General features: G+C 38.6%; 1 protein-coding gene across 7 annotated transcripts in view; it reads left to right on the top strand.

The window, feature by feature from the left end:
• ESCO1 (establishment of sister chromatid cohesion N-acetyltransferase 1) overlaps positions 1-15268 on the top strand; it is a 66679-nt gene that overhangs the window by 38775 nt on the left and 12636 nt on the right. For 6 of the 7 annotated variants that reach the window (XR_012666996.1, XR_012666997.1, XM_075125287.1 and 3 more), the window contains one exon: positions 12794-12883. Coding sequence is in view for 5 of the 7 variants with exons in the window: in XM_075125287.1 (XP_074981388.1) it covers positions 12794-12883 (90 nt within the window). In the remaining 2 variants the exon portion in view is untranslated. Of the gene's footprint in view, positions 1-12065; positions 12188-12793; positions 12884-15268 lie in introns of those variants that run through there. The other variant, XM_075125288.1, reaches the window with a different exon arrangement.

Raw genomic sequence — 15268 nt, forward strand, 5'->3', positions numbered from 1 at the left:
GGAAAAAGGGAGAGGGAAAGCAAACAACAAGGTCCACGTAATAGTCTTGATGAGAAATCCACCCCTGATAAGAAAGGCAAGGTGCTGGAAGCCAGTCTCTGATGCCTGTTTACAGTCTCCATCTTTGTATCAGTCCCCTGTTAATTGTCTAATACAGTGGTTCTCAACTTTATTTTTCCATCTAACAGTATGGGGAGGGCAGTATCTCAAGACACCTGCTTCCACTCCACCACCACTCACAAGTTTTACCCTGTGATGTCTCACTGTGAGATATTAGAAAATTTGTCAGATTGGTAACCTCTTGAGAACCCAGGATCTAATACATTGGGAGAACCGAAAGCTGCACAACTCGCAGAAGGAGAAAGAAGGTCTCGCTTCTGCTTTCCCACCCTAAAGCTTCCTGCCTATTGTTGGGGCAGGAGGTGTCTTTGCTGCTCTAAGCCTCATGGCCTTTTGACTGCTGCAAAAGGTGGTTTGTCTGTTCATCTATCCTCCTTAGGTCAGTCCCTCTTTATTTTTTGTGTGGTGTATGGTTTTTTGTTTTTTGTTTTTTTTTATTTTATTTAAGGGTCATCCTCCCGTGACTAACTGCATTGCTACTGTTCATAGTTTCTCAAGTAGTAGCAGAGGGATATTTTTTTTTTTTTTCCCCAGTTTCATGGCTGCCTTCAAGGTTCTGAATAACAGCTGTGGCACTGATTAGTATCTTGCCAATTTCACTTGGCTACTACTTGGAGAAAACCAAACAGTAGAGACAGTGGTACCATTTGTCTGCAGAGTAAAGAAGCTAACATTGCTTTGGTTCATATTTTAAAGATTGTTTTTGCACCCAGAAGTGCTGAAAGTATTTTTCCAGGAGACCCTGAATTCTGTAAATATTGATGGCTTTAGGTGCATTCTCTCTCCAGTTCCCAAGGAAGGCTTTTACTCACTACTGGCATATGGATTTTTCAAGTCCAGGTTAAATCTTATTTTATGCAAGACAAGAATACTTGCTTTTTGCCTTAAATATAACTCTTTCATTTCAAAAGGCAAATATGAAGTTTTTTGTTGTAGTCATTGACACAACTTTCATTTTAATGAGGTAAACGAAACATTTACTTTTTTTTTTTAGTTCCTTTCAACTCTGTGTCTTCTTGACTTTTAGGAAGAGATTTAAGTCTTGTGTATTCTCCAAAGACTTCACAACTTTAGAATAATATTGATCAGAGTTCCAGTTATTGTGTTCAAAATTACTGATCATTATAGGCAATGCTACTAGCCCCTGTTATAAAGCTCTGTTTTCAGTTGCTTTTAACTTGCCAAACTAACAAATTGGGCTGAAATTTTTCCAGGCTGGGTGTCTGCCTCAGACTGAAAATTTTTTGGAGAACTTCAGCCAAAATGGTTCAGCAATTTCTGAGAACAAGGCTAGGGAAAAATAAGTTGTTTTGCCCATGCTAAATTCTAATGACCTTTTTCGAAAAGCTCTAGTGCCATTATTCTTTTGAATATAGATTCAGAATTTGGCACAGTGTGTGGCCTTTGTGTGAGGGTGTACTTTTTGCCATCCCCATGAAAATCTGCCCAAACTTGCCAAGTTATAAGCGTTTGAAAAATGGCAGCGCACACATGCTCACTATGAGGTTCCTTAAATTTTAGTAGCTAAATTCTCAAGATTCTGTCAGCACTGGTTTTTGTGTTCAAGCACTGAGCAGTCTTTTCCCTGTAGCTCTAGGCTACTTGAGGCTGTGCTGGCTCTGGGTCCAGGTACCTGAACTGAGACATGTTCTCCTGTGGTCTCAGTGATACTCCCTCCTCCCCCAACTTGACCCAGGTAGCGTGGAGGAGGAAACTGCCTGATGCAAAAGCACAGTGGCCAAGAGTTGGGCTGTGGGAAAGGCAGAGGTAGTAGATTTGGGGGGGGGGGAGGGGCAGAGGGAGGAAGAGGTTTTTTTTTTGAGGAGAAGGAAACAGGGATGATGAATTGGGAGTGGGAGACAGGAACAGGAAGCCAGGTGAGGAGACTGAGAACCAGTGGAAGAAGATACAGAGGTGACAAAGAGCCAGGGTGTGGAGGGGAGAACTGGAACTGTCTGGACAAAGATTGGGATAAGGAACCAAGTGTGGTGGTGGGATACTGGGCACTGAGAGGCAGTAGGGATGGGAAATGTGGGCAGGAAGCAGGGAAGTGACTGGCTGTGGAGCTGCAACGCAGGAAACTGAGACTTAAAGTGCAGGGGGGGAGGCTTGGTCTTGGGCATTGAGTTTGGAGGGGTGAACCTAGGATGTGCTGGGTATTGGGATGAGAAGTCTGAGGAATGAAGACTAGAATTATAGAGGTGAGGAGAATGGAACTGAGACAAGGAGCCATGGATGGGGGAAGACAAGACTGGAATGGGGACTGGGTAGCTAAGATGATAGAGGAGTCTGCTCCCACTAAAGCACAGAGTCTGGAATGGAACTCTGGATTCTAGAGACTTACCATTCTTCTGCTGTCAACACATATCTGTGAAACCCACTTGTAAAGTGTCTCTTGCAGTGCTTGTCAACATAGAGGATGTCAACGTACTACTGCTATCAGTTACTCCGTTAGCTCAAATGGCACAGGTCTGTGTGATGAATTTAAAGGTTCTGGCTCTCTCAATGATCAGTGGAGATGTTGATATGCCACAGGATGGAATTTCTGTTTTTCTTTTTTCTTTCTTTCAGTTTTCTTAAATTAGGAAATTACACACGCGTGCGCACACACACACACTCTTCTGTGCTTAAAATAACATTATTAAGGTAGCAAAGTCAAGCACTCAGAAGTTAGGAGATGGCAGAATTAAAGTTGCACAGACAACCTGAATTCAGTGCTCTGTGATACCATCTCTAATTACATGATCACAATATTTTTTCACATGAAGTCCATCTCTAGTTGCAGTAGGACTATGACTCAGGCATGACTGTGTAGGGAGAAGGTGTCTTGGATCACGTCTAGTCTGAATAGTAAGTGTAAATCACTGTTTACTGCTGGGAATATATCTCAGAATCCATGCTCATAATTCTTAGGGTAACCAGACCCCAAGGACAAGACTTAAGACTATTTGTAATGGCTATTGGCTTAAAGCATTTTTAATACCTCTTTTGGAATTTGGGAATTTAATAGGATATTGTTACTGAAGATAAAACTGAACATTTATCTTCATAAGATGGAGGTAAACAGCAGACTTACGTTTTCTCTTAACCATGCTGAATCCTTGAGTATGAGGATAGACACTCAGCGGAGAATAAGACTTGCTGATATTTCAAATAGGATAGCTCATGCTATTTGATATCACCTTTCTTTTACTGTTCTAAAAATGTCTTAATTTTATTTTAACCTCTGATATACTGTGTACTTATGATTCTTGGATGAAGGGTGATGAAGTATTCTACAATCAAAATCTCAACATCCCTTAAGAGGTAACACCTCATTTTACAGGTGAGGGTATGAAGGCAAAGAAGTTGTGACTTGGCCAAGGTCACTCAATCAGTGGCAGAGCTGGAAATAGAAATCCAGGTCACCTTATTTCAGTTCTGCACTCTAAGCAATAGACGCTGTTACTTTGCCATCTTCACAAAGTGTCAAAGATGCAATGTACAAAGGTTCACTGTTAGAATTTAATTTCAGAAAGACATTCCTGTTAAAGGCATAATCAAGAAAAGAACTTGTGAAGTTCCTTACCAGAATTGAACAGTATCGAGTGACTTCTTTCATCCATAACTAAATATTTTCAAGAAGAATCTGAGTACATCATCTGCTTTTCAGGGCAAATTTTTTTGGGAACCTATTTTTGTAGACAAGTCAAGATCATGTGCATGGACACTTTACAAAGACATCATAGTAGAGGCTCAACGTAAATGTATACCCCAAATTAAAAAACACAGTAAAAGAACTAAAAAAGAGCCACCGTGGCTTAACAACCATGTAAAAGAAGCAGTGAGAAATAAAAAGGCATCTTTGAAAAAGTGGAAGTTAAATCCTGGTGAGGTAAATAGAAAGCAGCATAAACACTGCCAAATTAAATGTAAAAATGTAATAAGAAAAGCCAAAAAGGAGTTTGAAGAACAGCTAGCCAAAAACTTAAAAGGTAATAACAAAATGTTTAAGTATATCAGAAGCAGGAAGCTTGCTAAACAACCAGGAGGGCCCCTGGACGATCACGATACAAAAGGAGCACTTAAAGACGATAGTCATCTCAGAGAATCTAAATGAATTCTTTGCTTCAGTCTTCACAGCTGAGGATGTTAGGGAGATTCCCAAACCTGAGCCATCTTCTATAGGTGACAAATCTGAGGAACTGTCACAGATTGAAGTGTCACTAGAGGAGGTTTTGGAATTAATTGAGAAACTTAACAGTAACAAGTCACAGGGACTAGAGGGCATTCACCCAAGAGTACTGAAAGAACTCAAATGTGAAATTGCAGAACTGTTAACTATGGTTTGTAACCTTTCCTTTAAATCAGCTACTGTACCCAATAACTGGAAGATAGCTAATGTAACGCCAATATTTAAGAAGAGCTCTAAAGGTGATCCTGGCAATTAGAGTGGTAAGTCTAACATCAGTACTGGGCAAATTCCTTGAAACCATAGGAAAGAATAAAATTGTCAGACACGTAGAAGAACATAAATTGTTGCGCAAAAGTCAACATGGTTTCTGTAAAGGGAGATCATGTCTTGCTAATCTATTAGAGCTCTTTGAGGGGGTCAACAAACATGTGGACAAGGGGGATCCAGTAGACATAGTGTACTTAGATTTCCAGAAAGCCTTTGACAAGGTCCCTCACCAAAGGCTCTTAGGTAAATTAAGTTGTCATGGGATAAGAGGGAAGATCCTTTCATGGATTGAGAACTGGTTAAAAGACAGGGAACAAAGGGTAGAAATAAATAGTAAATTTTCAGAATGGAGAGGGGTAACTAGTGGTGTTCCCCAAGGGTCAGTCCTAGGGCCAATCCTATTCAACTTTATTCATAAATGATCTGGAGAAAGGAGTAAACAGTGAGGTGGCAAAGCTTGCAGATGATACTAAACTGCTCAACATAGTTAAGACCAAAGCAGACTGTGAAGAACTTCAAAAAGATCTCACCAAACTAAGTGATTGGGCAACAAAATGGCAAATGAAATTTAATGTAGATAAATGTAAAGCAATGTACATTGGAAAAAATAACCCCAACTACAATATTCATGGTAAATAGGCCCAATGGCCTGTGCTGGGATGTTAGATGGGGTGGGATCTGAGTTACTACAGAGAATTCTTTCCTGGGTATCGGGCTGGTGAATCTTGCCCATATGCTCATAATGATCACCATATTTTGGGTAGGGAAGGAATTTTCCTCCAGGGCAGATTGGAAGAGGCCCTGGAGGTTTTTTGCCTTCCTTTGTAGCATGGGGCACGGGTCACTTGCTGGAGGATTCTCTGCTCCTTGAAGTCTTTGAACCACGATTTGAGGACTTCAGTAGCTCAGACATAGGTGAAAGGTTTTTCGCAGGAGTGGGTGGATGAGATTCTGTGGCCTGCATTGTGCAGGAGGTCAGACTAGATGATCATAATGGTCCCTTTTGACCTTAATATCTATGAATCTATACATACAATATGATAGGGGCTAATTTAGCTACAACTAATCAGGAAAAAGATCTTGGAGTTATCGTTGATAGTTCTCTGAAGATGTCCACACTGTGTGCAGGGGCAGTCAAAAAAGCAAATGGGATGTTCGGAATCATTAAAAAAGGGATAGAGAGTAAGATGGAGAATGTCTTATTGCCCTTATATAAATCCATGGTACGCCTACATCTTGAATACTTGCATACAGATGAGGTCCCCTCAAATCAAAAAAGATATACTGGCATTAGAAAAGGTTCAGGAAAGGCAACTAAAATGATTAGGGGGTTGGAACGGGTCCGATATGAGGAGAGATTAAAGAGGCTAGGACTTTTCAGCTTGGAGAAGAGGAGACTAAGGGGAGATATGATAGAGGTATATAAAATCAGAGTGGTGTGGAGAAAGTGAATAAGGAAGTTATTTACTTGTTCCTATAATATAAGAACTAGGGGCCACTAAATGAAATTAATGGGCAGCAGATTTAAAACAAATAAAAGGAAGTTCTTCTTCACTCAGCGCACAGTCAGCCTGTGGAACTCCTTGCCTGAGGAGGTTGTGAAGGCTAGGACTATAACAGGGTTTAAAAGAGAACTGGATAAATTCATGGAGGTTAAGTCCACTAATGGCTATTAGCCAGGATGGGTAAGGAATGGTGGCCCTAGCCTCTGTTTGTCAGAGGGTAGAGATGGATGGCAGGAGAGACATCACTTGATCATTACCTGTTAGGTTCACTCTCTCTGGTATTGGCCACTGTCGGTAGACAGGATACTTTGGACCTTTGGTCTGATCCAGTATGGCCATTCTTAGATGGCACAAACAAACAATTTTTGGAATCTTATTGCATTTTTCAATTTATATGAACTTGGGAAACTTGGGAAATTCAGAGTTAATGCATTCTACTGTGTTCTTAGCTTACATGCTTTAAAGGCAAGTCTATATTGAGAATTTTGGCATTGCAGACTGTGACTGGTTTCCCCCAGGATGCCACCTGGTACTATGCTACCACTGAGCCCACCTGGCTGACCAACCTGGGCTCCCTTCACTGTTCTGCTGTGACAGGCCCTCAAGCTCCCTCTAGCACACATACAGGTAGGGACCCACCCAGCTGCAGCTACATACAGATGCTGAGATCAGCTCTGTATGGGAAGGCTTCAGCTAAGGAACTGCCCAGCTACTCAAGTGCACACCCCTCTTTGGAGGGTAAACCCAAAATTACACTGTCTTGTGCTGCACGGAGGAACTGTACAAAATAAGCTCATTTGTCCCCTCCTTCAATGTGGAGAGGAATATACACAGTTTTTTGCTCCAAGTTATGACTCCCACATACATTTGTTTTTGCCTTGTCTAAAACCAGTATATTAACTACAAAAGATATATTTTAAGTGATTAAAAGGGATAACAAACAGATCAAAGCAGATTACCGAGCAAATAAACAAAAATGCAATCTAAGCTTAATATATTAAGAGATTGGATATGAGTAGCAATTTCTCACCCTACAAGATGATTTAAGCTGGTTGTAGAGATTTTTTTAATGGGTCAGCTGCCCTTGCTTGCGGCTTGAAAGGTATTCCTTTCACAGGCTAGAAACCCCTCTAGCCTGGCTCTAGCAGTCCCTCCCCCCCAGTTCAGTCCTTGTTCCTCAGGTGTTTCCAAGAGTCTCTTTAGGGTGGGGGGTCAGTGAAGAACCTTGATGTCACTCCCCTGCCTTAAATTGCTTTTGCATAGGGCGGGAACCCTTTGTGTCCAAGCTTGGTTCCCACGTCTGGTCAGTGGAAAAGCACTGGTATTCCAAGATGGAGTCCAGTACCAGGTGACTTGGTCACATGTCCCTGTAGGGTCACAGCAGCCATGACTCAGAGGCTGTTTGTAGTGTTCTCAGGAAGGCTCCCTGGTGGGAGATTAGATTCTTCTAAGAGCTATTGTTCTCCCTACTAGCCCTTCCCAGCCAGCCATCTAGACTGACAATCTTTTCCCCAGGTATAAACACATTTGTAATAGAGGCATAGAAAGTTATCCTAACTTCAGATACCAAAATGATACATGCATACAAGTAGGATAATCCTATTCGGTAAATAATAACCTTTTCAGTGATATCTCACATGCCTCTATCTTGCACAAAATACATCACAACTATGCCATACTCATATAATATTGTTAAGTATATGGGGCGTAATGCCACAGTAAACACTTGCTATGCTAGTAACGCCATTCATGTTATGACCGGAGTCCCAGGGGAGCCAACTGAGGTCACTCAATAAGGGTGAACTGCAAAGAACGGGGCAGACAATCCCCAAAACTGGTGGATAATCCAATATTTAGATTTACCAAACCAGCACAAAACAGCTTCTGTAATACCCCACTGGTTACCCAGAAGCCAACAACACAGTTCCCTTAAAGTAACCCAGCCTCATGCCTCCACCCAGACACCCAAGTCAAATATGATGAGGATTACTGAAAATCTTATTCATCATATAAAAAAGTTCTACTAGTCCCAAAGGATCGGACACATTACCTCCCAGGTTAATGAATATTCAGGTCATATCCAAATATTCACTGACAGCCAATTTTTATTAACTAAACTAAAATTTATTAGAAAAGAGAGAGTATTGGTTAAAAGATCAGTGTACATACAGACATGAGTACAATTCTTGAGGTTCAAAGTCATAGCAGAAATGGTGAGCTTTGTAGAGGCAAAGAGTTCTTTCAGAATTAGTCCATAGGTTATAGTGCGATGTTTATATTCAGGGTGGTCCAGTCAGGACTGGGATCTCAGCCTTGTAGCTTACGCTTCCCCTTCATGAAGCCTCAAGCGGATCTGAGATAAAAAGGATTAGGAGCCAAGCCCTTTTTATACAGTTGACAGGTTGGAGTACTTCGAACAATAGGCAATTATGGAGGCTTATTTCCTAAGCACCACCAGTAATTAGTTACACAAGTTAACATAGAGCAATTTATCCATCAGGCAGTCTATCACAAACTTCAAAAAGACATATAGACAATGACAAGATTCATCTTAATATTTATTCTCTTTTGATCTCTGAATTAATAGCTATAGTGACAGACAGGAACGGTCTGTTTACTTGTATCTGGTTTAATGTTAACCATGTACACACACACAATTAGTATTACCTCTAATTCTGTAACAATACAGGTTTTCACTTCAAAGTTCTAGCCTATCTAGCATGGAATGGCCCTAATGACCACTTGCATACTTTCTAACATCTCTAAAGGTTGGCTCTGGGTTATTTAGCCTGCAAGCTGCTTAACCCTTTCTGGCCATGTGTCATACTATGTGTAAGATTCGCTGCAATTATATAACAGTGGTAGCAGCAATGGTTTGCATGGTCATAGTTTAATCGGGTAACATCACACATGTACTCACAAGTGCTTACAAAGCACGCACAAGTTGCTAGCACCATCGAAACTGCACTTGCTTTGAGCAGAGCTCACAATTGTATTTTATATCGTCACTGTGCACCTAGTGTAAATAAAATGATGCCCTAAAGCCACAACATTACAACTAGTGTTCCCTGCACAGTACCATAATGCTGCAATTTGCAATATTTCCTGTAGTTCTGAACAATTTCTTGTTTTGAATATTTGGGTCTATAATTCTGTGTACAAATTTTCTGTTTTATTAAGATGCAGACCATTTTCAGTCTATATTAAAAAATTAGAATTTTAGTGCAATAATGATTCCATTTTAAATTACAAAACACATATTAAATGAAAAATAATTTGTATGGTTCAAACTGAAAAATCTTTTGTCTGCCACCTCTCCACCTGTGGACTGCTACTGTCTCTCAAACCCCTTCTTTGAGGATCTGTGCTGAGAACTACAGGCTAGATACCCATCAGGCACTAGTGTTGCAGCAGTTGGAAGAAGTGCTGGTTTGGGCACTGCAAACAGGTTTATATTTGCACCTTTACAACTTTATAGTTGTGATTTCTAATGGTGCAGTTTTGAATCACTGGAGTTTTCACATGTGGTATAATATGCTGTGATCATACCCTTTTCCCTGACTATGCAGAACGAATGCTTGTTGATAGGCATATAGGAAGAAGTTTCTATTTCTTACAGACATTAATATTAAATTTAGATTTGTTTGTTCATTCTAAACACCTTGTACTACTATAAAATTAAGTAAAATTTGGGCTTGACAAAATGGATGCCTTAAAAGGAATGTAAATAAAAATGAGAGAAGAAAAGCCAACTTCCTAATGTCTCTACAATAGCATATTACAAAATGTGTTTACATCTGCAGATATGTTATCTTTGCCCTTTTTGTAGAAGAGCACAAGTACTTTAATTTTAATATGTTGTTCTGTGTGTTCTATCTTTAGTTCAAGGACTCCCCCCTTCAGCTGCTTGTGATGCAAATGCATTGCAATTTGATCTTTGAAGCCACATTTTCACTTAATTGTATTTTAATATGGTTGTAGGTAGGTGTGTTTTCTTTAAAGGAAAATATGCCCTCAAAATGCATACAAGATACCGTCATTAAAATCGTATTGGATATATTTTCAGATATTTAATTTGATAAATTATTACTGATTGGAAGCTTTAATCTGAGAATAATACCAGCACCTTGACCTCTTTTGGTGTGTTTCTGTCAACACTGTATAATGAAAAAATGTGGCTTGTTCCTTACAATAGCATGAACAACAATAGGAATGTTGACAAAAGATATTTGTTTAAACCTATTAACTTTTGGAAAAGCCCACAGCTAACTCCAAAAATCAAAATGTGGAAACATTTTAAAACTTGACAGGTTTCAGAGTAGCAGCCGTGTTAGTCTGTATTCACAAAAAGAAAAGGTGTACTTGTGGCACCTTAGAGACTAACCAATTTATTTGAGCATAAGCTTTCGGAACATGAATGCATCCGATGAAGTGAGCAGTAGCTCACGAAAACTTATGCTCAAATAAATTGGTTAGTCTCTAAGGTGCCACAAGTACTCCTTTTATTTTTAAACTTGCTTTCTACCCTCTGCTATAAAATCGTATTAATTATAAATCTTTCTTTGAACACTCATAAGGTGTTGGCATGGTAAGACTTTAAAATACAAGTTTTCAGCCCTAATTGTACCTTTGTGGCTGAATTATAAGCCTCTGGAATTTGGAAATGAATAGTGGCAGTGCTGAAAACAGAATGACTATCTTGTACTAAAATATATTCAGTTCCTTTTTTAAAAAAATCAGAAAATAAGAGAAACAGTAAAATCAATTTAAAAAAGAATCCTGAAAATATTTAGAGAGAGCTTCATTTGTCCTTCATGATTTAATTCCTGCTGATTTTATTGAATTCTCCACTGTAGATGAGTCATGCTATTAAAATATTACTTGTCCTGAAAGCAGTGGCAGCAGAATGAGGCAACATGAAATGTACATTTCCCTCTGCCCCCTCCTCATAGTTAGACAGTACTCATTTGAAAGAGCTGTTCTGAAAATATAATTTTCATATTTTTTTTCTACTTATGTCAAACTTTCATTTTGATGGAAAATAGCTGACCGACTCTAGTTGGAATGCCCTCTGTAACTTTACCAAAAATATAAGGCTGCATCTTTGTGTTTGGATAACAGCACTCTGGATGCTGTTTTGGTAGGATTCTTGTTATGTTACTTACACCTTCTGAGTGACATTCTCAGTTGGTCAGGAGTAGGTGATGGAAGCTGTGGGAGATTGAAGTGAGACGCCAAAAAACAGATGATGGCTTAATCCCTGCTTCATCTAGGAGACTTTATATTTGCTCTAACTGGAGATCAAGTTCTCACAAGTGCTGCTGTTCCACTACCCTAGTGCCATAATAATGCTGTTTACTGTGCCCCAGCAGCAGAATTTTACCATCATTCAACTGGCCTGCCCCTTTCTGTTGGTATTCAGTGCTATCATTGAGGGGGGAAGGTGGCAGGATTGAAACTAAACTTGTGCATGACATCCCTGTGATACTAGTTTTCAGCAGTAGCATCATTTGGGAACAGCATATGTTCTAACGAGCCCTCTTGTGCCAGTTTTCACTGTTGGCATCAAGTGAAAATCTGTGATACCAGTTGTTTCTAAAAGTGTCATCTTGCATCTTGTTTGGGAAAGAGGGGTTGAAAGTATCAAGATAATTAAAAAATGAAGTAGAAATAACCCTTCTGAAACTTGTCCTGTTTTGGCAGTACATGTGGCATTGTTAGTGCCAAATCCAGTTGTTTGCTTTTTAGTCAGGTAAAATTTTACTTAAGCCGGATGGTACATGTCACTGAGAAAATCGTTCCATCTGTATTGGTTCTTCAAAGGCTTTTTACATAAAGGTGCTTTGTGTGAGACTTACAGGTCAGCTAGTTAAGTGTTCCTCATTTCTTTTGTATTCAATATTTTCAGAATCCCGTCAAAGCAACTCGATTTCTAATTTCTGGATCTGTCCCATCTTACTAGATTTAAGTGGCTTTTTTGTTTGTTTTTTTCCATGCAGGTTCTGCTCATTAATCATCATGAGTGTGGATCTGAAGAAGAATTAATTACCTCTATTTTTTTGAGTATGTTTAACTTCAGATACACACAACGTAGCCTCCTTCCCCATTAGATTCTTAGAAGGTAGTTATAATATTTTTTATAGTCTCCTTCTTGTGGCTTTGATAGTTTATGATCATAACAACAAAAAACCCTGTTCCTTAAGTTTTGGGCAACTGCATGCCAATCAGTTCATTTAAAACCTCCTGGAGGTCTTTCGCATGCCAGAACTTTAAAACTGAGTGTGTATTTGTGGAGGTAACCGTGTTAAAGAATTTTTAAAAATAAAAACTTAGTTTATTTCCATTTCTGGACTCTGGAAAATATATTTCTTGTAGGTTGGGAAATCAGTTATATCAGTTGACTGAGTTTGTTAATCCTGAAAATTTAGTTTGAACTACAGTCTTGCAAAAAAAAAAAAAAAAAAAAATCACCCATTTGGAAATTTTAAAATAAAAGTTTCATGAGATGTGTCTGGATATGGTTGGTATACAGAATGTTGCATTGAGTGATACTGCATTATGCCTATTGTGTGGATAAATAAGGCTGACTGATCAGGTTGTTTACCAGTAAACTATCACTAATTAGTTATTGCATAGGTTTGCACAGGCTAGATATATTGATATGTATGTCACTTTTCTGGTTGTAAAAGAATTATACACAGTATAGATAAATGTTTGTTTTACTTAGGGATGGAAGAAAGAGAGAATTTTGGCTGAATATCCTGATGGGAAGATAATAATGGTTCTTCCTGATGATCCAAAGTATGCACTTAAAAAGGTACATTGAAGTTATTTAATTTCTTACAAAGTATACTCTGTCCTGCACAATATTTTTTTTGTAAGGAGAACAATGGTGTTAAACTTACTTACTTTATTATGAAGTCTTTTCTTTGATGCCAAAACTATCAGAACACTTCAGTGCAGGTTTAGGGTTACCACCTTCCCTCATTCCCCAACTGCACCAAGTCCAAATGTGGCACATCAAATAATTCAGCTCTATGTATTCACCCTATCCTACATGAAGCCCTTTGATCATGACACTAAGGGTAGTCTGTAGTTGATTAATAGAGTTACGAGAAGGGGGGAGTTATGAGAAATTGCATTATTTTACTTCCAAGAAATTATCATAGGGGCTTGATCTGCAATTGATATATATTACAGACTCTTTGTTGGTTTCAACTAGAGTTTTGCATGTGGAACAACTGACAAATCCAGCCTTTGAGATTAGCAGCTGGTTCCGAAATACCAGAAGAGAGAAACAACGCTTTTGTAAAATGTCATTGAAGTTTTAAGCCTGCTAACCTGAAATACCACATTTAAATATAAATCTAACCTTTTTAATACTAGGTTTAAAAACTTTTGAAATACATATTCTAAGAATGAAGACTGACATGCACATAGTGAATTTAATTGTAGTTCAGATCATGCAATCTAAATGTAGATGAATCTCTCTTGGATTTAAGACTGAAATTAATTGTAACATAGTATCAAAAATCTTTTAGTATCAAAATCTGTTACCTTTTTTCTTTATCATGTTCTACAAAATTTTCTAATACCTGTAAACTTGCAGTTGGACAAATTGTCATAATGAGTATTCAAGTATCTGATTTGGGCAATGATTAGAAGTAATTTTATTTCATTGTGATTTTACATTTCTAGTAGTAGCAAAATATTCAAGAAGTTGTGACTTGGTTAGGTTGAAGGAATAGCTTTTGACTTGTGAAGTAGATCTTTAACAAATTTTTAATTCATGTTTAAACTGATAAAAATATTACAAGCAAGGAATTATTACAATTTATGACTTGCCTTTTGGCATAGCAGTAGTGCTCCGCAATATTAAGCGTAAGACCTGTGATTACTGCTTCTGTTAGCTCATTTCCAAGGACTTCAGAGAATACTACAACAAAAAAACAGGGTGCTTGCTCAAATTTCATGAACTTGAGCTGGTTTTACCCCGTTCAGTGTATCAATGGGAGACCTTTAGGGATATTAGTGATGGAACATATGTATGTTTTTTGTGCTCTAGATAGCATTTTCTATGGCACCTTTTCCTGCAGCTTTGGTTACACTTCTCCCCCACTTACTAATTTTTAATGAATTGTGTTGATGACTGATTGTCCTGAAAGAAAAATATGTAAGGTTGAGAATTTAATTGCACAAGTCAGGAAATTAGAGTCCCATGATAACCGTAGCTCTCCACTCTAGTGTGTCAAAACTATTAGTATGATCCTAATGAAAAACTGAGACAGAATTTTCTAAATTAGTATGTATCATCTACAGTAAATGTACATATGCACTACTCTTACTGCTTACATTGTCATCACATGAAATGCTGTACTTTACACTGAACTACCTGATTTCTTTGAGATTAAAATCTCAGTTTTAGTATAACATTAAGGTAAGACTTTTGCATATTGCCTGCTTGTTTATCAGATGCTTTTTAGCCTCTAGAGGTGTCCCTACTCTGCAAAGAAAAACCTGCGACAGTCTTGTGTCAGCTGACTCAGGCTGCAGGTCTAGTTCATTGCTGTGTAGGCTTCTAGGCTTGGGCTCTAGCCCAGGCCCTGGGACTTTGCAGGGTGGGAGGGTCTCAGAGCTCAGGCTCCAGTCCAAGCCTAGAAGTCTATACATTAATGAAATGGCCCCGCAGCCCAAGCTCTACGAGCCTGAGTCAGCTGGCATGGGCCAGTTTTGGTTTTTTCTATGCTGTGTAGATGTATTCTAACAGAGAGGGACAGTCAGTCATTTCAAACTCCTGATTAGTTTGCTAGAGTATCTTTTAAGACCCAACAAACTTTTGTGCAAAGTACAAGAAGTCTTAAAGCTGAGAGAGAAGTCTAAAATTCTTATCACTCATTACTGGTGACTTCAAATATTTTGTACATTTAATACTGGAAATCAGATTGTTTGGCAGTAGTTCAGGTCTGGTTTATAAAACTGCAACTTCTACTTATCTTGGATTAGGAGATGGAACCAATAATATCATCTTTGTGAAAGTTATTCTTGAATTCTAGTCTTGACAGATAATGTCTCAGGTTAGCTTAAAATTAAATGTGTATAGATAGTATTGGAATTTTTGATGTTACTAATATTCTTATCTGAAGTATGCAGTCAACTCAAAATTGCCAGCTTTGTGTTCATATCTTGTCTGCTAATCCATTCC

The sequence above is a fragment of the Caretta caretta genome, chromosome 2 (assembly GCF_965140235.1).
Source record: "Caretta caretta isolate rCarCar2 chromosome 2, rCarCar1.hap1, whole genome shotgun sequence".
NCBI lineage: Eukaryota > Metazoa > Chordata > Testudines > Cheloniidae > Caretta > Caretta caretta.